The following is a 24847-nucleotide window of genomic DNA, read 5'->3' on the forward strand; positions in this document are numbered from 1 at the left end:
CAGCTGAGCAACCACCACCCCCAGGTCCCTTTCCTCTTCAGTCATCCAGCCAGTCATCCCCAAGTGTATAGCGCTGCATGGGGTTATTGTGGCCAAAGTGCAAGATGACTCCTGGGAGACACAACTTGTAATGGTCGCCAGGTGGACTTAACTCTATTAACCATTACCCACTGGGCACAGCCCTCTAGCCAGTTCCTTACCTGAAGAAGGGTATACCTGTACAGGCCACAGGCAACCAGTTTCCCCAGAAGAATCCTGTGAGAGACCATGTCAAAGGCTTTGCTGAAATCTAGGTAGACTACATCAACAGCCTTTCCCTCATCTATTAGTCTGGTCACCGAGTTGTAGAAGGAGATGAGGTTGGTCAAGCACGACCTGCCTTTCATGAAGCTGTGCTGGCTGGGCCTGATCCCTTGGACACCACGCACCTGCCATGTGATCTCAATCAAGATGATTTGCTCCATGACTTTCCCCAGTACCAAGGTCAGGCTGACAGGCCTGTAGTTCTCCAGATCCTCCTTATGGCCCTTCTTGAAGATGGGAGTCACATTAGCAAGCCTCCAATCCTCTCCAGTTAAACAGGAGCACTGATAGACGGCAGAGAGCAGCTTGGCAATCACCCCGCCAGCTCCCTCAGCACCAGAGGGTGTAGGCCGTCTGGTCCCATGGACTTGTGACAGTCCAGATGGAGGAGGAGCTCTCTAACTGTCTCCACCTGAATTGCTGGGGGTATATTCCGAGTAGCATCCCAGACTTCCAGATCAGGGCATAAAATGCCCAGAGAATAACTGGTCTGGCTATTAAAGGCAGATGTAAAGAAGGTGTTGAGGACCTCAGCCTTCTCCTTATCCTGAGCGGCCACATTTCCTGCTGCATCAAGTATAGAATGAAAATACTCCTTGGTTCTTCTTTTGCCGTTGATGTATTTACAAAAGAATTTCTTATTCTCTTTTACTGCAGTGGCCAATCTGAGTTCAAGTTGGGCTTTTGCCTTCCTAACTTCCTCCCTGCATACCTTAGCTACTCCCTTGTAATCCTCCCAAGTAGCCTGCCCCTTTTTCCAGAGGACATAGACTCTCTTTTTCTCCCTGAGTCTCAACAGTAGTCCCCGGCTCATTCACACCAGTTGTCTTCCCCTACGGCTCGCCTTATGGCACTCAGTGACAGCCTGTTCTTGCGCCTTTAAGATTTCCATCTTTCCGTCAAGTATGGTGCTAGCTCTTCACTGTAGTCTTTTTTACCAGACTCCTTCTGCAGCCAAGACTCCAAGATATCTCTGTGAGATGAACCATCTAGCTCTCCCATGCCTTCCTCCTAATCTGCCTTCCTGTTTCCTGAAAACCTTTAATCTCTGTGATTTTATATCCTGAACCACAAGAACAAATTTAACGCTCCCGCTCCAATTTAGGATTGCTAATGCCCAATGCATGTGGGTTTTTTGAGAGCCATGATGTCACATTAGAAATAATGGAGAGCAGATGGATACAACAGTTTCTCAAAGGATGATAACATTGTTACTTTTACTTATTTTTACTACTATTTTTAAAGTATAAATACAGTAAGAAAATAAAGCCCAGATACAATTCATAGTGGCAGATTTCTGGTGCTCTTCTTGACGTTAGGCATCAATTTAAAAAAAAAAATTCTCCCTTCTCCTCGAAATGTATTTTGTTTTAGCCTCATTTTTTCTTCAAAATATGTTAAAAAAACAACCCAAACTCAGTCACTTCAGCAATTAAAATTGAATTTGAATCATTAAAATCTGGTGAATTCATAAGCAGCTAAAAGGTGTCTGAGATGCTTGTTAAACAATTTTAGTGATAGGTAAAGATCTGAGTTTTGCTATACCAGGAGCTCTGCAGCAGACTGGAATTTTCCTCAATAGCAATAGATGGTGGGCAGTTTTATATGAGTAACTGACATCTCTGTTCTGTAAATATTTTGTGGCAAAGTGGATTTGGGGCAGCACTCAATGGATAATCATGTCTTTTGCAGGAAAAAGAGTTTATATTAATTCACTATCTGACCACACTTGTTATAGATCAAATCTTTCAAACTGATCAACATTTTGGTCAGCTGATACACACTGATGGAAGGGACAATTGGAAGATAATCTAGACAATAAATGTAGATTACCTAAGAAGGTGATGAAACACCATTTCAGAAATGAATTAATATGCAAATACCAGCAGTTTACAGAAGTCTGAATCCAGGAATATAATGAATTTATTTTAAATAATTTTTTCCAGAATCTCATCATAATTTTTATTAGCATTATTCACGATTTATACTGATGTAATCAATGTCAGATTTCAGTCTATTTTGCTATTATAAAGCTTAGTATCTACACAAAGTAATTTGATGGAATACCATTTTTATTGAATTCTTTTAATTTTATAAATAATTTTAAAGAAGGTTATGCTATTAACAGGCTTCTAACTGGCACTTTGATTTAAATAGCGAGAATCTGGGGCTTGCCTAGAATCTTATACTGAACTACTAAGTAAGGGTTTGATCACTGATTACAAAGTGCCTGACTGAAATGTTTTAGAAACGTCACAAAAAAGTTTGTTTTGCACCATACTCTCGCACAAGGGCTAATTCTTCCTGTTTAATATCTAAATCAAAGTACCAGCCAAACATTTTAGTACAAATCAAAGAATAACCTGATTTTTCAGACTTGGATTCAAACGCAATCCATTTTTCTATATAACTAGAACTTCTAATCATCTAAAGGATTCAGAAGATCTTTATAAAATTTGTATGGATTAAAAATTATCAACATTCAAATCAATAACCAGAGTACACATTATCACAGAATGCCATAACTGACACATAGCCTTCTATCAGACCTATGAAACAACAAATACTAGGGAAATGTGGTTAGGAAAGATATTTTAAAAATTTAATTGTTGTCCAATGACCAATGAAAATATGCAGCTTAAGTGTGTCTACCAAACTACAAAACTCCTGTGTAATAATAGTATATTAATTTTCACATCTCAGCTTAAACAAACAATGAATTAATGTATCTTTGAATGTATTAATGATTCATTAAGATAATGTGATATGAAAGAGATTTGAGTTTCACACAAAGTTTGTTTTGAATGCTGATAGTTATCATTAAACGACATGTATTGTAGATGACTGATCACCAAGAAGAGCAAATCTTGCACAAATAGATTGTGAATATGAAGACCCTGAGTTGGATAATTTGTTTATAGGTAAAAACAGGCCAACAGATGGTGCTCATATGACTCTTTCCACAGTTGCCCTGCTGAGTGAGAGGCTTTAGCCTTTTATATGAATCTGGAACATTTCAGAGTTTCAAACTTCATTAAATTCCTTGAACCAAAGCCAAGATCTTACTGCAGGGATCACCAGACATTGTGATCAATGTGATCTCAAGCTCAGTCTTCTGCTCAATTACAAAATAAAATGTCATCTGAGGTATTTTCTTTTTTTCCAACCAGATTTTAATTCTATGGGAGGAACTTGAGAAGGCAGCACAGACTGGAAGAAATGGGATTATAGCAGACCCACTAGTTAAATGGATTTTCCCATTCTGTACAGAGAGGTATTGGGACTATTTTTTTTTCACTGATGTCTCTGACTGAGGCAAATTCACTTTCCAGGAAGATAGACTTAATAAAAAAAAAACACAACATACTTAATGTTTTGCACAAACATTTGGTAGAAAAGGAAAAAGCTATAGAAGACAAAAGTATATTGGGCTGATTTCTTCTTGTCTTTCCTTATTATTTAATCAGAATGTTAGATTGTGGGTTTTTGTTTGTTTGGATGTTTTTAAATCTTTTATGTTTTACCTTTTTCTGTAATGTCACCATGTGACAATTCTTAAAGGTTTTTGTTGAAATTTGTATTACTCGTACCTGAGGAAAGCTGATTTTTGCATACATAGATGTACTCATCAAAATATGTCAGATTTTCCATCTTTTTTTAAAAAAATTCAAAGTTTAACACAATTCCTTTCTAATAGGTTCCTTCTTAGAGTGCCTCAAACATGGAAACACATATTCTGCATCCACTGACTTTTATTTTCTTTCTCAAAATTATGATAACCTTCCTCATCTCCTCTTCAAAAAGACTCCACAGTTATTGCTTAGTGAATACCTTATATAAAGGCTGAACAGAGTTCCCTTGAAACAGATACTGTCTGACAGACAAAAAATAGGTATAGGCTGATTGCTCTAAATGATATAAAAGATTTCCTGGATAGTTTAAAATTAATTTATCACAAACCAAATCTTTCAAAGAGTTCAATCAACTCTTTTAATCTCCCTATTTTATCTTTTCGTGTTCTTGCTTCTACCAAAATAAACAAGATTCAGAAGCTACAAATACAAAAAATGTAGCTCCAGATTTTATTTTTATGATATTTTAATTTCAGACTTGGACTATATTTGGACACACATGGGGTAATTACCAATCTGCTTTACCAGTGTTGGACTAAAAAGATGATTTATATGTGGTAATCTGTAAGTTTTACAGAGATGAGGAAAATGAGTATTCATGTAGTGAAAACTATGCATCAATAGCATAAGAAATATCCATCTCAGAATATTTGTTGTTGGCTTCTTTGTAAAAATTGCTGTAATATACCTTGTCAATATGTGTTATACAACACAGATCTGTTAATAAAATGTTTTATACAATGTTGCTTCCCTCTTTTTCTCCAAACAGCCAATATGGCTTAATAGATTACCTGTTTTTTCTTTTCAGAAGAAAGCAATTGGCATAAGACAAAAATAAACTTCACCTGAATGAAATGACTTTTGTCGCTAACAACAACAGATGCGCTCTACTGCTGTCATCAGTATTGTACAAATAAACAAAAAGGCCTTTTATCTTTTTGACTAATGCCATACAAGTCAGTGTAAGTGGCTCATTCACATACATTACCTGAATGAAGATTACTGTGTGTATGTAAAGAACACATGCAGGCTGGCAAAACTATTCCAGTGTACAGATATACAATCATGTAAAGTGCAATTACAGCCAGCATTTAACCTGCGGTACTTAAGCTATGTTTAATGTACAGAAATGGACAGACTCTATTTAATCAAGCCTACTTTGTTAGACGGATATGCTGCCAAGTACAGAAATTCCTTGTATAATTAAATCCTATAATGGAATCATATTTTTCATCTCTGAATCATTTTAAAGCTATTCTTATACTTCCAATGTGATCAAGCCGTCAATCTGCCTTACTAAAAGCATTTCAAATGAATAAGCACATTTGATATTTTATGCTGTTCTGACATCCTCAGTATATATTTTTAATATCCTCAAACACAAAATGTATAGTAGATACAGTGTAACAAGCATTTTTGAAATTAATAGTGGGAAATAAAGGGAACAAAAACCCCAAACAATCTTTTCATCTGTCTTCATCACTGAGCAATTTGAAAAGTTTCCATTTCAATACTGTGGGAACAATAGAGTCAATACCGTCAGCCTCATAATCTTGACAAAATAATTACATCATTTCCATGCTTACACACGCTTGTTCTTTGCACTGGTCATAGACGTGGTTATGTATACTCATTCTTGACGCTAGTCATAGACATGCTTATGCATGCTCGTACTTGTTACTGTCTGCATTTTCATTTAGAACCACAGAATCAAGCATGCAAAGACAATATTTAGTTTACCGAACAGGCTTCTGACCTCTTACTCTCCCTTAAAGCTTTGTCTCCTTTCTTCCAAGTGATAGTTGGCTTTGGAGAGGCTTGTGGCTTGCACTCAATGACAACTTCTTGGCCCTTGGTAATAATTATTGTTTTCCTCATTTGATTTAATGGGAAAGTGGGAGCTGAAGCTGTTGGAAAGAAGCACATTAACTCTACAGAAAATAATCATAGGTTTCCATTTCATTACATTCTAATAGTTTGGTTTGGAGCATAGAATTTTCATTTTTTGTTTTGAAATGGCTGTACCACCGATTAGATGGAATTGAGGAAGGTGTTTGAAGTAACATTCAAGACTAGATGGTATGTCTGTAAGTTAATCAAGTTATTAATTAAGGAGATGTTATCCACATTAACATGCTAAATTAAAACTGTTTTTTAAATCCAACAGCTTTAGAAATTGAATACCACAGTTGTTAAGATACACCTTTCCTAAAATTTTTGGATTTTACAGATAGCTTGTTAGAAGTAACGAGTTAAAAAGTAAAGAAATATCAATTCCATAGATATCTAAAATGAACTCCCTAGAGTTAATTCTTATAAATAATGCTACTATTAGAGTAATTGCATTGCTTTCCATTTATTTATTGTCTAAGTGCTGAGGATTGAAAAGTGAGAGTTTTCTTACAGGAGATGTTTAACCAATTTTTTTTTTTTACAGGAGATGTTTAAACCCTTTTTCAAGAAGTCCCATTGATTATAATAATGCTGTCAAGATAATAAATGTGTCACAAAAATTTCACAAGAAAGGAAAGTTGTAGGCACTAGAATGGTCTGTCCAGGATGATGGTGGACTCTCTATTCCTGGAGATGTTTAAGAATAGATGTGGTTCTAAGGGACATGGTTCAGTAATGGGATGGTTGGACTTGATGAGCTTGAAGGTCTTTTCCATCATGAATCATTCTGTGATTATCTGTGAAATAATTTGTTTGTATTTTTTTAAGCTCATTTTGGAAAAACAGAGACAACAATTCCTCTCCTCCCCAACTATCTCAACTACATATGTAAGAACATCTTATGCTTCATTGCCTCACATATGTAGCAATTTATTGCCATTATTTTTGATAATTTTCATACAAGAGATACGTATATGGGCAATTTATTCTGTAATTTCCCCTTTAAGAATCCAGAAAATTAATCACAGCAGCTATTTTAACTCAATATTATGGCTGAAATTTAACAGGGGCGCAATTTCAGTAGTCACAAAATGAAGGTCAATTTTACTGCAGCAACACATGCTAATGATGTACTGTGTTACAGAACACCAAAGAAAGTGTACAGCTACTTGATAAAATAGGTATAGGGAAAAAAAAATAATAATAAAAAAAAAAGAATGAGAAAATTTTGTAAGCAACAAGGATCTCTTTCCTGACTGAATCTCAAAGAGCCATGCAAAGTGATAGAAAGAGTGCAGCTACTGACTGGCTCACAGAAAGTGAGTCTTTCAAAAGCTTGTCTCAGTATCCTATTGCATGTTATCACATCCTGATTTATACAAAGCTAGGGAGTGTTGATAAGGCATGCTTCATGTTTTTCTTCAATAACTCCCTCTGAGCTTGCGAAAAATTAAAATTTTCCTTCATTTTCTGAGAAACATTACATAGTGTATTTGCTATAGTGTGGGATACTAGCTGAAATGCTACCAATATGCAATCAATCTTGGTAAATTTAAAGGAAATTTTTAAATCTGTAATATAGCATCATATTTAATCACCTTTGATTAATGGCCCTGTTAGAAGTAATATAAATAATACAAATTTAATCAGCAATATGTCTAATATTCCTGTTTCTTTACTTGCACTTGTATTTGAGGAATTAAAAATTATTTTCCATGTATTTTAATTGACATAGATCTAGATACTTGCAAAATGTAACTGAAGCTGTAATTTACAAAATAAAAAACTCAATTAGTGGAAGGATATGTGCTCTCCCAGGCAATAAAGGGCTCAGTCACACATAAGTAACAAGAGAAAAAAAGAAGCCAATTTTATCTGCTTTACGAAGTCTGAACTGACAGAAGCTGTTCTTTATGATAAAATGCCAAGAACAAATGTAATTATTAAACAGGATAAACGGGAAAAAAGGAGCAGTCTGTTCTTTTTTGATAATACTCACCTAAAATCTTCAGCTCGGCACTGGCATAGATGGTGCCATACTTATTTTCTGCTAAACACTGATACATTCCAGCATCTGAGATGTTCACAGTGCGGATCATCAGTACACTGTTAACCATCTCAATTCTGCTCTGTAATGAAATAACAAAGAATAAGGCAAAGGGAAAAAAAGACATTGCTAAACTAAAATAGAACTCAGCAACAGACTTCCTTGGACTTGCTTTGTTCTTGCTATCTAAGAGATGGCAAAAATAAAAGAGATGATGCAGGTCACGAAAACCTCCAAGAACATTTGAAAAGAAATATATCCTATGCTTGCTGTTATCTATTTGTTTCTTTGATTGGTGCTATCAATCAACATAACATGATTTTTAAAAGCAGTTCAAAATCTGCTACCAGCAGTCTGGTAGCTTTAATGAAGTGAGAAGTCAGTTGTGTGTAAATGGAACATATATGATGATCTTCAAATCTAAGCAAATGTTTGATTTCAGTCATGTCACTATTTTTCTCAAAAGTAGACATAAAAGATTGTTTGAATGAGTGGAAGAATTTGATGCAAATTTCTTGTTTGAAAGGTAATAGAAAATAATTACCATAGATGTAAGAGAAAGACACAAATAGCTATTTATGGGTATATGTACTTCATGGAACTACATGAGGAATAATTTGAACCACTATAAAACATCTCTAGGTTTCATTACTACATTTGTTGGCTTTGTTAAAGATTATTAAAAAGGTGTGTCAAACTGCAGAAAAAACTATGAAAAAGTATTCCCTTGGTTGTAAACCTTTAATTTTAAATGAAATTAAAAGTCTAATGCAACTGATGATTGAGAAAATTAGAAAGCCAAAAAAGTACAAATACTTATATTACATCAATTTCAGGACTAATAGCTCACTCTAAAAGGCAGAAAAGTATAAAATGAAGCATAAAATGTTATTATCAATGCCTCATATCTTTAAAAATAAATTCTACTTATGTTATATCTCATTCTTTGCATAATTAGTTGATGTTCACAGATGGAAGCAACAGTCACTGAGAAGAAAGTATCACATTCTTTAAATTCATAAATTCTTATGTGAATTATGTGAATACTTTTACAAATCAAGACATTTTCTACCAGGATTGAACAGCTTTATTTTAATTTAAAAAAAAAAAAAAAAAAGTATGAAACAAGTTTACAAAACTGTTTTTAAATATTTTGAGATTTTAAAACGAAAAGGTGGTAGGAGAGAAAAAAGAAACAAACAAGAAAAGAAACAGAAACAAAAAGAAAACAACCAAGGTGTGAATGGCACTGATGTGCTGATTATTCACTGAGAAAAAAAGAAAAAAAGTAAAACAAATGACAGGCCAAGGCCTAAGTGTTCTTTTAAAAAAGAAAAAAGTATTTTATCTAGATTGACTCTTAAAATATATCAGGTGAGTGTATTGAAGAGTTTACATTCTTGGCACATTTTAATGGTGTTGATAGTGATTCTGAAGAGAATTAACAGAGCAATATTTATCCTCTTACATAGCTTTCAAATGTGTTGATGAGTACAAATTAAATATGCTATGCAGTAAATAACCTATTATTGGGAGAGATATTCAGTAGCATAAGCTTAAGCAAAGACAATCCTTCTCTGAGTTGTTACCCTCTAACATAATTTTGCAATTAATATCACTGTCTAAAAAAGAAAAATAAGTAAATGTACTGGGGACTACTTAGACATTACAGGACAGTGGCAGTGTAGTTACAAGCATAGTTCGGAAGTTCTTACTTCTCATATATTTCGAACTAGAGAGAATTACTAATGATTGCAATTCTATGTTAAGTTGAATCAGAGGAAACAAATGTTTACAGTTTGTCTTTATAATTACGCTTCAGAAACTAATAGAGAAAACACTCATTTCTGATGTACTTTTCAGAACTTTAACTAAACTTATCTATACTAAAAGAGAAACACGCAGCATACTGTTGACACCACATCTAATGTACCTGTGGCCAGAGAGGAGCTCCATTTTTCAGCCAACGATACGTGGGCCTTGGCTTTCCAGTGGCTTTGCATTCCCATCGTAGCTGTTCCCCACTATCTAATTCAGTATCGTTAAGTTTTTCCACCCACTGTGGGTAGGCTGCAAGGAAAATATACCATGCTATGTATAAAGCATACCACATAATAAGTGTCTAGCAGATATGCTAAGACCTAAGCAGTTAAAGAACTTGAATTATGTTTTTTACAAAGTCTACACCTCAAAAAGAAACATAATTAAACAAACAACCAAAGACGAAAGAGGAAATATGAAAATAATGAAATGAAACTACTTAACTTTAAAGGAAATACCTTAATGGCATCAAGCAGTGAGCAGTATCATAGCCAAGAATAGAAAGTCTGCCTGATTTAATCAATTCCAAAGGATTGAATTAGAGTAATACATATGAATGCATTTATTATGAGTGGACTTAGGAACATTTTTTTTTTGTAATCATAATACAATATTTAGTAACATTGCAAGATCTAAACTATTTAAATTTTAGTAAGGATATGAATCATGATAGTCTCTGAGATTCTTGAGTTAATTTGTATTTCAAAAGAGAAAATGTTTTTTATGCTTTTAAGAACAAAACCCACATGAGATTTCCAACATTCATTACTAACAGGATTTGCATAGCAAGTCAATGTTGAATTTATTTTATTTTATTTTATTTTTATTTTTTTAAGGTAGTCTGTTGTTAGCTATACATGTGATCATTAATATCTGGGTTTCACGTACTAAGTAGGGAGTATTTTTGTAGAGATCCAAATCTTCAGTTCTTTGATCAATTAAGTATCTGTTTGTAGAATTGTACCATTTAGAAAACTTTGTATGAGTCAGTGAAGAGTTTATGTATTCATTAAAAATATATTTGCTTAAAAGACACGTTGTGGATTTTCATGTAGCAGCATCAATTTTCATAACAAAGAGGATAATAGATCAAACTAATTAACTTAAAGTTACTTGATATATATGTTTTAAATGGTAGAGAATAAATAGGTAATTACCTTCATTTTTGAAGGAATATAAAATTCTTCTACTTTGAATAAGTAGAAATTCGGTTCTATCATGACAGATTCTCTGCTTCAATTGTTGGATAATTGATAATGTGTTTAAATGTGAGGAACCGAGTTTAAAAATAAATCTTTAAATCTAGCTGTCACTTGACAGGTCACCAATCAAAGATATGAAAAGGTATGAGGAAGCATGACAGATGACAAACTTCTCATAGCTTACATCTCATGCAAGTATTATACAGAGAGTGAAAGGGGTGTCTATCATTCCTAAGCAGAGAACAGTCTGCATAAAAGTCTCTGACCAGATAGTTGTCAGAAACTGGACATGTGTCATAAAAAGAATCTCTCATTCCTCTTTTATTGTGGGAAAACAAATAAAAATTAAAAAAAACCCAGCCTCACTTCCACACCAAGGCCAAAACCAACTGCTTCCACCTTCTTTATTCTCATTACTGTCAAGGTATGCTTCATAAATGCTCCTCTGCACTGAATCACTGGATTCTTATGTTAATCAAAAGATCCCATGTAGTACTTCGGAGCAGTCTGTGAGAGTCCTTGCTGACTTGTTGCCTACTAATTGTCCCAAGAACATAATTCAATTACAGTGTTTAGCTGCTACTGTTTTGGAGTGTTTCAGTATGCACAAAGGAAGCAAGCTGGGAAGCACTTCCTTACTTCGAAAATGAGTAAGCTAAGGTGAATTTGGAAAAGATGAGAGATGAATGAGTACCTAAAAAATTGTACAAGTTAGCTGGTGGTGCCTTAAAATTATTCAGTTTCAAAGAGTCACTGAATTGATGTTCTTTATATTTCTCTTCTTGTTTTGCTTTTTCTGGAACTTCTACTATACAACCCAAAACATGAGTTTCATGTTGTCACCATGAAAATGACCATAAAGAATTAAAAAATGAACCTGATTACACTTAAGTACTGCATCACCATGCCTGGTTGCTGAGGTATTCCTGGCAGAAAACCACCATTCCCACCCACTGGCCTCTACTGTCATGGCATGGGAAAAACGTAATTGTGCAATCTGTTAGTATCAATAATCTTTTTTTGCTACATGGAATATTTTTACTCTACTTTTTTTAACAGTCTTAATAGTCTTTGGATTCAGAATTGTCAATCTTTCTATCAGCAAAGATAATGACTCAGAATTTCTCTCCTTTAAGTGAAGCAAGAGAATTCAGAATAAAATGGCAAAGCAATAGGTAGATGTAACAGGAACAGAACTAAAATGTGAGGAACCAAGTTTAAAAATTAAAACAAATAGCATACATTTTGGATTCTCCTCCTCTCTATGTTATTCTTACTTTGCCACAAGAAAACGGAGTTCACTCTTTGCTCATTAGCAAGAGCCTTTCTGCATAACAAGTCTTAACACTTGTACCTAAATATTGTCAAAAATTAAAAGAGAAAAATGTGAAATGTTTAACTGGATTTATGATCTCTGACTGATAATTTTCTCTTTCAAACAAAATAAATTTAAGCGTTGTTTTGATATATGTGCAGGCAAAAAAAAACTTCATTCCATAATTACAGTTAATTTGAATTAGAAAATATAAATTCTAAAGTGTATTTAAACAGATTTGGAATTTATTTATTTATTTATTTCTACATGCAACATTAATGGTTAGGGAAAAAAATGGATGCTTGACAGTTGTTATCTGCTTAGTGAAGAATTTGTGGGGTAAATGTAATAGTAGAAGGATGCATTTTATTATTCAGAGGCCTTCATGGGTACTGTGCTATAACTTTCTACAGGGCTGACAAAATTTTGAAATCACTGTCCACCCTGTGATTTATTTAATGTTGCATTTCTCCATATTTTTATTTGAGAATGTAAAAATATTTTATAAAAACACATTGGCGATAAAACCGCAAGCTTAAGGCCAATTATTACATCCTCTGTTAAAAAAAAAAAAAGAAAAAAGAAAAAGAAAAAGTTAAGATGCAGAAAATTCAGCCTACTTTCTCAAATAATTAAAAAGAAAATGGCTGAAAGAGTATTTAAGAGAAAATTTTATGTAGAAAAATGACTTCAGACAGTATCCTAAAGTGTGTAAAGTGTGAATAGGAGTCTGCAATGAAAGAAATTCATTTTCTGAAAGTTTAAAGGAGAACAAAAATAGGTGAGAAAGCTAAGACAACTGTTTTCAGCTGAAGGTACAATCTTTCTCTCTTTAACCAGTTTCTGTATAATTAGCAGGGAACTGATTGAGATGAAAGGAAAATAGCAAGGAAAAGTGTTCTCATGGTCTGGTTCACATCACAACTCTCTGCTGATACTAGTGAGTACCTAGCACATAAGCAAACCCAGCAGGGTCAGAGAGAAAAAAGCAGGGACTGCACGGAGCAGTTGCCATTGGGAACATGCAAGTAGTCAAAAGTTATGGAGGAGCCATGACTCCAGAAGGTTAATGTTCAATTTCTCCACTCAATTTGTATCTTTTGCGCTCTCATCTATTAATCATATTCAGCTTGAACAAAATTTCATGTAAATGACAGTATGAGTGGATCACCTGGGGAAAACCACATCTCTCAAAAATAGGTTGCAGTCAAGTATATGAAGATGCCTTGCATAATCAAAATTATATTTTTAATGACTTTGTCATGTCTACAGCTGAATTTCCACCAAGTGCTGGGACTACATCAATCTTAAATTGTCAGCAACTGAAATACCACTTTCTGAACATCTGAAGTGTCAGCTGTGTCAAGCAGTCATGATATATCTGTATTGCAGCTCCAGGTAAAAAAAATCAGTATTTTGTTACTAAATCCAACCAGACAGGCAGATGTAGTGCTGTGGACTGTCTCCAAAACACTCTGTGATTACCCAGATTGGATGCAATTGATGAAGTGAATATTCAAACAGACAGCCTGATCCTACAGAGACATGCAGATTGCGAGACCACAATATGGCATAACTGGTCCTAGAATTCTTGTAAAATTCCTAAAATTTTACAAGAACTCTCTGGTAAGGAATGATGGTCTACATCTGAATTTCTGAGATAAAAAACAATCATTGTTTCCTGGAGAAATAAGATGTGATAATGAGCTTTTAAGTAAAATTATTAATGCCAACTGTTGTTATGAACAAAAGGTGTATGAGCAAATACTCATTTGAGTAAACCTCCCATACTCCAATGCAACAGCTCTCAGCTGAGAGATATGTAAACTGGCTAAACTTTCTGTGTCTAAAATCTTTCTTATCAACCAACTTACATCCTTTGGAATGAGATGTCAGGGTTTGTAGAGACTATTTTCAGGAATGCTCTGATGCGAGAGATTCACTGGGGAGTACTTCATCTCAAGGCCGAGAAATGTTACTTTAGGAAACTATTAACAGTTTTTATTTCTTGTTTTTTTTTGTGCTGAAGATTGCTGTCAGTCTCCTCCATTTGAAAGATCTCTGTTATCTGCTCTGAACCTGCTTCCTACTAATGCAGATAGGTAAAACTTTGATTCATATATTGTTTTGAATTATGTATAAAATAATCTGAAAGATAGTAGTAGACTTTACATAACAGAAATATAATAATATGTGTTTCATATAGCCGTTAAACAGATAACTTAGATAACTTGAAGTAGATTTCTGTAATGTTTGTTAGGACAAGGGGGTATGCCTTTCAACTAAAAAAGGGTAGATTTAGGTTTGATGTTAGGAAGAAATTTTTTACTGTGAGTGTGGTGAGGCACTGGCACAGGTTGTCCAGAGAGTTGTGGTGGGTGCCCAATCCCTGGAGACATTAAAAGTCAGGCTGGACAGGGCTCTGAGCACCTGATCTAACTGTAGGCATTCCTGCTTATTGCAGAGGAGTTGGTCTGGACTGCTTTTAAACATCCCTTCCAACTCAAAAGATTCTACAATTCCACGATTCTAAGAAAGACAAAAAACTTCTAGAGAATCAAGTAGAGGGCCACAGAGGTTATTAAGGCCTGCAAGCATCTCCATTATGAGGAAAGGCTGAAAGGGGGTGTGGGACTGGGACCTGGGACTGTTCAGCCTAGAGAAGACTGAGAGGAGGTCTTATCAACACCTACATAAGTATCTACTGGGAGACTGTCAAGTGGATGGGGCAAGGCTCTTTTCAGTGGTTCCCAGTGACAGCATAAGGGGCAACAGGGACAAACTGCAATACAGGAAATTCTACACAAATATGCAAAATAACTTCTTTACTGTGGGAGTGACAGAGCACTGGAGCAGACTGCTGAGAGCAATTGTGGAGACTCCTTCTCTGGACACCTTCTTGTGCAACCTACTGTAGGGAACCAGCTTTAGCAGGAGTTTGGACTAAGTAATCTCCAGATGTCCCTTCCAATCTGTGATTTCCCTGTGAAAAGTTATAGACTTTTCAAATTATAACAAAACTTCTTAAAAAATAAACAGCATATAAGAATCGGGAAAAATGAAATCTTAAGCTAGTTTTTTGAGGAAGTCAATTTCATTCATAATTCAGACTTCAATTCATTACTGGGGAACAAAGATATATATCTTAATTCAATAATGATTTTATTTCTGAAAAATTTTATTTATTTTCTACTGAACCTTAGCATCCTTCATACATAGTAAAATCCTTGGACAAAGCATTGCTAGATAATATCGTGTGCAGTTACACTTACTGTACACTTGTAGCTGTCCTCTGAAGACATTCCTTCCACGTGAGTTTTCAGCTTTACATTCATACATCCCTGCATCCTCTAGCTGCACATTAGGTATTTCAAGCACAGCTTGGGATTTTCTCAGACGGGCTTTACTTGGATTATGACCATTAACTTTCTTCCAAGAGATTGTTGGAACAGGGCTGAAATATTTAGTAAAATTTCTGTTAGCACTGTTTCACTATTAAGAACATAGATTCTGTGATCCGGTAGTTTAAACATTTAATAATCTAAGGAGCAATAAAATATAACCACAGTGAAGTTCATATATGCTTGATATAGCTCACTTTCTGCAGGGAATCTTTAACAAATGGTTTCTTACATGGAATTTGTCTGTTTCATCCACAAGGGAGGCCAAGATTTTATTGAGATCAAGTAAATCATTGTAAGTGCTCTCTTTAGAGCTTCTTCAGAACTCTATGCTTTACTCCTGAACATGTTCACTCTGTAGGTAAAAGAAAATAACAACTTCAAATACTAGATGAACTGAGAAATTCCACCACTTCTTGATTTTCCTACCATGAACCCGCAATCTTGGAGATCAGTAATTGATACATCTGTCCACATGTGGGATTTCGATAACATTGTAGTTTGGGTAAAATAAAGTTACCAAAGTCTTGCAGACCTTTACTTATAATACTGAGTTATAAAACTAGTTTGGTAGGAAATCTGTATTCATGGTACTACCACTTCTGACTGAATTACATACTTGCTTCCTAGAGAGGAACGGTTTATCACTGTAGCTTCCACAGAGGCTATGGGAAATCTCCAATTTGTCATTTCCAATCATACTAAGGGAAGAACAAGATTAGTTAGTGTTTGACTTCATTCAACTTTCTTTTTAGACCAAACACTCCTCAGTCATTTTACAGGATTTTTATTCCATGGTTTTCTGGTACATTTCTCTAAATATGGCAGTGGATACTTAGGGAAAAAAAAGAACTGTCCTTATTGTTTGATTGTGAGTTGAGAGCTATACTACTTCAGATATCCTAAAAGATAGGTGGACATTATAAGAGAACATGTAAAAATACATGTTGATTCTTTTTCACAAAAATATCTTGGATTTATTTGAATTGCTTTCAAGTCTTAACTTGGATATAGGTACAGTTGGATCTTGTGGGAGTTTAGATTGGGATATACACTTAGCAGAGATTGAAATTTAAAGAATCTATTCACTTCTACTATAATTCGTTCTATTCAGTTGATGGGATTTGCTACTCTTGTGTGAAGCTGCAGTAAACAAACAAACAAACAAACATACCTTTTTCCCAATATTTAAAGCTGTCCAATTTGAGATACAACAAATACAGACATGGCAATGCGATGATTTTGTGATTTTTGGTTTTCGGTATTCCACATTGTTACATCATGTAGTGCACTGGAAGTTAAAGTGTTAATGTTCCATTTCCGAGTACCTGTCCCATTATGTCACAGAAGTCATGGGATCTGGCCCCTCCTCTTTGTTGCTGGCTTTACTGTTTTGCAGGGGGTGTGTGTGAGAGTGCTTCCTATCCATTCCAAGCTTTCAGGTTTGTTCGGACTTGGAAACTCTCTCTCTCCTATTTTATTTGATCTATTAGTCTCAGTTTCAATTAGATTTTATTATATTGTGTTATCTTGCATTCAGATATCATAGTTAGTATAATAAGTTTTCCAATTGTTGCCATTGTTCTGTTTTGTTAATTTTTTTTGTTGAGCGCAGCTCCCATCTCCCTTATCCCTTTTTCTTCTCATTTTTGGAGGCCAGGGGGCCCACGGGCCTACTGCCCCCCTGTCATGGGCATAGATTGATCTAGTCAACTCTGTGACAGGCAATCATTGACATTTATGGTTCTACATATTTCTTAGCCAGTGAAAATTTGGAAAATGAAAAACTGAAGTTGGGATCAGGCTTTCAGCAGGGTTGCTCCAAATTCAAATGCCTTATTACGATTAAAAAAATTCAAAGACTTCTGACTAGATGTTAGTATCTCCTGAATGCCACAGGTTGTTGAAACCGAGTCTATAAGCACAACAACCTTTACAAAGTTTGTTTGTTGGCTAATGTACAATTTCTGGAATTGTATCTGCTATTTGTTTGACTATATCAGAAACATAATCATTACAACTAGATTTAGTTTCTGCAATAGCTCTCTGTTCTTTCTGGTCCCTACAGAAGAAATACATGAAGAATTTTTCATTTTTATCGAACACTACTTCATCCTGTTCCATTTTTAATATTAACAATAAAAGGATACCTCTTTCTCTCTACAAAACTAATAAAACCTACTTTTTTTTTTTTTTTTTTTAATTTTTCCCATTTGATATTCTAGTTCACGGCTACATATTTTGATTTGCTTTCAAAATACAAGTAACTATCAAAATTACAGAATCATAGAATGGCTTCGGTTGGAACGGACCTCAAGGATCATCAAGCTCCAATCCTGCTGCAGGCAGGGCCAGCAACCTCCCCATTTAATACTAGACCAGGCTGTCCAGAGTCCCATCCAACCTGGACTTGAACACCTCCAGGGACAGGGCATCTGCAGCCTCTCTGGGCAGCCTGTTCCAGTACCTCACCACTCTCATAATAAAGAACTTCCCCCTGATATCGAACCTAAATCCTCTCTCCTTCAAGTTAAAACCATTTCCCTTGTTCTGCTATTATCTACCTTTTCAAAGAGTTGACTCTCCTCCTTTTTATAGGCTCCCTTTTGGTACTGGAAGGAATTATTTTGATATGTTAGAAGTAGCACAAAATAAAAATATTAGTGTATTTTTTTTCATATTTCTAATTCCACATTTCACTTTGATGCTCTAAGTCAGTCTTTCTTTAGTGACTTCATGGAGATTTCATAAGTACTGTTTTGGGTTCATCTTGGAGTATAAACTGTTTACATGCTGTATTCTTTCTATATATCTCTGCCTATTTCTCTTTTGTGACTCGTGTGAGTATAAAATGAAAGTATGAAAAATATCTGGGCAAGCTTGTGAAAGAATAAAATTATGACTGTTCTAGAAAACTCACAAGATCTACCATGAAAGCTAACTAAAATATGTGCTCATCAACAAAATATTGTTCATCTTTTTCAAATGATCCACGGCTTTATTTATTTATTTTTAAAACAACCAACAATAAAAGTATCACCTTGAGTTTAATATAATATGTGAAATTTTAAAATCTTGTAGTAACTATAATTCATTTTTATTTTATGTCTAAGCAGATAATGTATGGGAATATTGGTTACTTGTTGAGTATGTAAAACTGCTCACATTTAATTCCTATGAGTACTTTACACAACTTTCAGTTAAGCTAAAGACAAGGTTTCTTCTCACTTTTGGAAGGTGTTGAATCTTGCTGGTAAATCTTAGCATCACTGGGAAAAAAAAATAATTAACTATTTAGTTCCAAAATACCATCATTAACCTTCCTATTTATTTGAGCTGAAAAAAAATTCAGAGGTCATCTGTGACTGTGATAGCCATTACTGCGATTTTGTTCACTTTGAATTTTAAGAAAATATAAGTTATAGTTTTGTATTTATATCCAGAAGAGAATGTAAGTGTAACATTTCAGCAAAATATTTAATGTAAATGCTCTTGAATTTGTTGGAAATATTCACGTCTCATTAGAAATAGAAATGCTATGAAAAACATATATGAAGAAATTGTATACAATTGTTTACCAATTTAATCTGAAATAAAAATATGTTTGGAAATTTAAAATACCTTTTCTGTGGATCTAAATTTCTAATTTTCAGCTGCATATATAAATATAAATAATTTTTTCAATTTTTGATTGGTGTGAATTTCAAATCCTGTCTGCACTACAATGTTTTATTAGGCATCACTGTTCTGAATGATTCCTTCAAATCCACAGGTTCGCATAATAATATGTCTTGGAAAACTCTTCGTGCCTGTGTATTTAAGATTAGACAAGAACCGTTTGTCGTTATGTCCTCCAGCCTATCTTCTAATTATTTTGGTCTAATTTTGTAAGATTAAAGTGCTGAGGAATATCCTGAAATTCTTTCCATCCTTTTCTAGAGATGAATATTAAAAACTCACACTTCTTTTTTTAATCTTTAGCATATCCCATGTAATTCTGTTCTGATTAGATGCTGAGATGTAGGAGACTAACACATTTCTCTTGAGTTGGAAGGGACCTTTAAAGGTCATCTAGTCCAGCTCCCCGAACAGGGACATCCACAGCTAGGTCAGGTGCTCAGAGCCCTGTCCAACCTGACTTTGAATGTCTCCAGGGATAGGGCACCTACCACCTCCGTGGGCAATCTGTTCCATTTTGTGGCTACATTTAGAAGTTAGATAATGGCATTAACTCGGAGAAATCATACCAAGGCTAGGTAATGACAAATTTAGTGGAAAATGCCGAACAACTCCTTCTGTGGATTCAACTTTGGACATATTGCAAAATTCCTTACTCTGCTTAGTCATCATTAAATAATGGATTGTTACATCATGGAATAGAGGAGCAATGAATGTGCTATTACTATTGTTAAGTATGGATGGAAGTTCATTTTTTTCCTCATTTGTCCAGTGATTTTTTTTTTAGTCTTTGTATCATCCCTATCTCAGTTTGCTGGCTGGAGATACTGTGAAGTGGACACATTATGATAAATTTATAAGGACATAAAAACAGTTAAGATGTCATAAGCCATTGACTTGGATATGGTTATGTAAACAGCATATGAGGGAACTTGAGAAGTAAAAATCATATATGACATCTGTTGTGTGAATATAGGAGATAATGCATGAAGAATCTACAAATTGCAAGAAGTGCTTTCCTTCTGATCCTTTCAACTTCTGACACAGAGAGAAATCCAGCATATGTGCTTCTGGATAGTAAATTTGGAACGTAAATGGAAGCAGGCAGATTTCTGCAGCATAAGCATTTCATTCTTGTCCTCAATTTGAAGGTCACCTTTGCATAGAAGCTACAAGCAAGCATTTACAAAAATTCTCCTTTATTTTTAAATATAAATCAAGGTTGTCTAAATTACCAAACAGTTTTCAGTTACATTTGCAAGTTTTCTTTGATGGTCCTCGGAGAGAAAGAGAAAGAAATGGTAATGCTGATTCTTCATGACTGATGTCCTATTGATAGGAACTTGCAGCTTGCTGGGGTAGATTTTTTTTTTCTATTTTCCTAATGTCACATGATAAAAGCAATTAAATCTAAATATCAAAATGTAAGTATGAAGCACTTAGAGTGAGGCAGAATGAGGCCTGGGAGTGCCACCTGGGATTTACCAAAGAATCTTTATTACATTATTGTGAATGATTGCAATATTTGCAACATTATAAAGTCTATTCAAGAGAAAATCTACTCAAAGGAGTGCAGAAATCAATCTAACTTGAAAAAAAAGAACAAAATCCAATCCTACTCTAGCACCTTATTATATCAATTCTTATTCACTATAAATTGAAAATGAACTTTAAATTGATGAAAGTCTACGATTTATTTGACATTAAAAGTATGTACTCTGGAAGGAAATAAATCTTAGACCTACTCCTGTCTTATATAAAGAAATTGAGCATGAAGGAGGCATGTTCACATTTAAAAAGGTTCCTTCTTCTAATCAAAAGTTTGTCTACAGGTGGAAGGACATCTCTACGAATAAAAATGACAAGTACTTTTCTATTGAGCGTACTCATTTCCCTCTTGGGATTGTTTTGCTATCAGTGAATGTGCAGAGTAGCTTTCACAGCTTTCAGATTTGGCACTCGATATAATTAATTAACAAAAAAAATGCTTTCAAGACTGAGAAGTGGTGTGAAAGGCCATAGAGGAGCAAGATTTTCTGTCATATGGGTTTTAGAAACATATATTTGTATATGGTTTTTTTTTCTCTAGCTTGCAGTTTAATGTTAGTCAAACTTTTCACTATTTTATGTTAAAATTTCCATGTTATAAGAAGAGCGAGCAGACATTTTAAATATCTGTGATCCGTAATTAAAAAGATAATTTTTGAAATTGAAAGCAAATTGCTATCTGTGGAATTCTGCATTATGATTTGCCTAATATTTGACAGTCCTAACATTCTTGCTTGTTATGTTCCCCCGATACTTCTCCTATTTGCAAGGAAAAACAAACAAACAAACAAACACACAGTATTTGAATATCTAGTTCCACAAGCAATTGAATATGTACTATCTAAAGTAATTTGTTCCATTTAATGCAAGCCAGGGATCTCGGCATGTCATTAAATTGTGAGTATAATAACACATATAAAAGTCAAGTCAAAATTAGCTTTCAATTCACCTGCAAATTATATATTAATATATATATATAAATATATATTATATATCAATTTCCCATCCTTCATTTTTCAGTGTAGTGATTTATCATGTCTTTTCATGCTTCATTTTGGCCAGCAGCTCCTGTGTAGGGGGTGACAATTTATGTCTTATTGTCCAAGGAATCAGTGGAAATGAGAGCTGTAAATGTGCACTAAATGTTCCGAACATGGACTCATCTATAGTATCACAAGTATCTCTGTTTATCACTGTTGTCATAGGAAGAGACAAGGATTGTCTCATGTTCATGAGAAAGTACAAGGAGACATAATATCTAAAAGAGAAGCAATTTCTGGGGTTGAAAATTTATTCCACTTTTGACAGCATTTCTGAGCTATGTCTCCGACTACCACCACAGTATAAAGATCTGAGATCATAACCCCAACAGTTACTGCCCAACAGTACTACCAGTGTTGGAGGGAAGAGCTACTGATGTAAAATACTTGAAGTTCTGTAAGGTTTTTGATACAGTCCACCATAATGTTTTTACCTCTAAATTGGAGAGATATGGGTATAATTAATAGAATTGGCTAGATTGCCATATCCAAAGTGTTATAATCAGTAACTCATTGTCTAAATGGAAAACAGTAATGTGTGTGGTGTCCCTCAAGGACACAAGCGCTTCTGAGTCAGGACCAGTGCAACGTAATATCTTAATTACTGTGGGATTGAGTGCATCCTCAGTAAGTGTGCTGATGAAGCCAAGCTGAGTGGTGCCATAGACATGCCAGAGAGACCTCGACAGGTTTGAAAGTAGAACCTGTCTGAATCTTGTGGAGTTCAACAATGCCAATTGCAAGATTTTGGCTTGTAGACTGGAAGCAGTTTACACTGGCAGTAATGTTTCAGAGAACATATCAAAAGCAATTCTGCAGAGGATTTAGAGATACCAGTGGATTAAAAGTAGAATATGAATAGTCAATATGCATTCTAAGCCCCCACCAAGAAAACAGCCATATTCTGGGCTACATACAAAGATGAGTGGCCAGCAGGTCAAGAAGACAGTTTTCCCCATCTGCTCTGCTCTCACGAGAACCTGCTTGGAGTACCACATACAATTCTGTGTCCATATATAGCAAACAAAGGTGATGACATTGCCTCCTAATGAGAAATAAGCACTATGGAGCAAGAGCAGGCAACAAAGAAAAATTGGCTCACCCATTTGACAACCAGTGACAGATCAAGAAGAATGCCAGAGAGATGCTGCTTTCTCAGTTGCTAACCCTTAAATGAGGTTAAGGAGTTGTGGATCCAGGCTCCACTCCTTCTGGTCACTCAGGTGCACTGCTTGCACCTGAGCTCCCTGAGTAAGCCACTCCTTCTCATCTGGTACTCAACCATTGGTTCAGGCTGTCACCTGACAATTCCACTACAGTCCATCAAAACAAAAGCACTGATCTGTTGGAGTGCATCCAAAGGACAGACACAAAAAATGTAACACCTCTACTGTGAAGAAAGTCTGAGAATGTTGGTGTAGTTTACCTTGAGAAGAGAATCATTAAATTATAGAATTCTATAGCTATGGTTTGGGTTGGAAGGGACACTTAAGGTCACCTAGTTCCAACCTCCATGCTAGGCAGGGATGGCTCCTGCTAGACTAGCTCTAAGTCCCATTCAGCCTGGCCTTGAACGTCTCCAGGGAGGGGGCATCCACAACATCTTTGGACAACTTGTTCCAGTGTCTCTCCCCACTCACAGTAAAGAATTCCTTCCTAATATCTAGTCTAAAGCTACCCTTTCAAGTTTAAAGCCATTTCCCCTCATCCTGTCACTACATACCCTTATAAAAGTCCCTCCCCAGCTTTCCTGGAGGTACCCTTCAGGTACTGGAAGGCTGCTGTAAGGTCTCCCTGAAGCCTTCTCTTCTCTAGGCTGATAAGCCCCATCTCTACCAGCCTGTCCCTACCAGACCTCTGATAATCTTTGTGGCCTTCCTCTGGACTCGTTCCAACAGCTCCATGTTAATCCTGTGTTGAAGGCCCCAGAAGTGGACACAATAATTCAGATGGGGTTTCACAAGAGCAGAGCAGAATACAGAATCACAGAATCATCAGAGTTGGAAAGGACATTTAAAGGTCATCTAGTCCAATTCCCTTGCAAGGAACAAGGACATCCACAGCTAGATCAGGTTTCTCAGAGTCTAGCCCAGCCTGACCTTGAAAGTCTCCAGGGACGAGGCATCCACCACATCTCTGAGCAACCCATTCCAGTGCCTCACCACTCTCTCTGTAAAGAAAGACTTTTTCCTTGTATGTGACCTAAATCTACCTTCTTTAAGCTTGAATCCATTTCCCCTTTTCCTATCACTACAGACCCTGGTGTCCCCTTCTTTCTTGTAGCTCCCCTTTAAATACTGAAGGTCCAATATCACCTTGGAGCCTTCTCTTCTCCGGGCTGAAGATCCCCAGCTCTCTCAGCCTGTCCTCATTGGAGAGATGTTCCATTCTGTGTATCATTTTTGTGGTGATGTTCTCCAGCAGGTCCATGTTGTTACTGCACTGAAGACTCCACATCTGGATGCAGTACTCCGGGTGTGGCCTCACCAGTGCAGAGTTAGAGGGGCAGGATCCCTCTCTCAACTTGCTGGCCATGCTTCTTTTGATACAGCCCAGGACATGGTTGGTCTTCTGGGCTGTAAACATGCATTGCCAGCTCATGTTGAATCTTTCATCAACTGATATCCCCAAATCCTCCTTCGGGCTGCTCTTAAGCCATTCTCTGCCAAATCAGTATCTGTGCTTGCGATGGCCCTGACCAAAGTGCAAGACCTTGAACTTGACCTTTTTTAATTTCATGATGTTCTCCTGGGTTCACCTCTCAAGCCTGTCCAGAACCCTCTCGATGACATCCCTTCCCTCAAGCATGTCAACTGAACCACCCAGCTTGGTATTGTTTTGCAAACTTGCTGAGGGTGCACTCAATCCCACTGTTGCCTAAAAGATGTTAAATAGCACTGGTCCCAGCGCTGATATTTGAGAAACACAACTAATCACCAACCTCCATTTGGACACTGAACTGCTGAC

The 24847-nt window shown here is 35.7% G+C and overlaps 1 protein-coding gene across 1 annotated transcript in view; it reads right to left on the reverse strand.

Moving 5' to 3' along the window:
- Positions 1–24847, reverse strand: part of CNTN5 (contactin 5) — a 591619-nt gene that overhangs the window by 114637 nt on the left and 452135 nt on the right. The window contains exons 9-12 of the mRNA XM_085216325.1: positions 15486–15667; positions 9809–9945; positions 7828–7957; positions 5692–5842 (exon numbers count right to left, since the gene is read on the reverse strand). Of these exons, the coding sequence (XP_085072451.1) occupies positions 5692–5842; positions 7828–7957; positions 9809–9945; positions 15486–15667 (600 nt within the window). The remainder of the gene's footprint in view (positions 1–5691; positions 5843–7827; positions 7958–9808; positions 9946–15485; positions 15668–24847) is intronic.

Source organism: Meleagris gallopavo, chromosome 1 (genome assembly GCF_905368555.1).
Source record: "Meleagris gallopavo chromosome 1, MGAL_WU_HG_1.1, whole genome shotgun sequence".
In the NCBI taxonomy this organism is placed as follows: domain Eukaryota; kingdom Metazoa; phylum Chordata; class Aves; order Galliformes; family Phasianidae; genus Meleagris; species Meleagris gallopavo.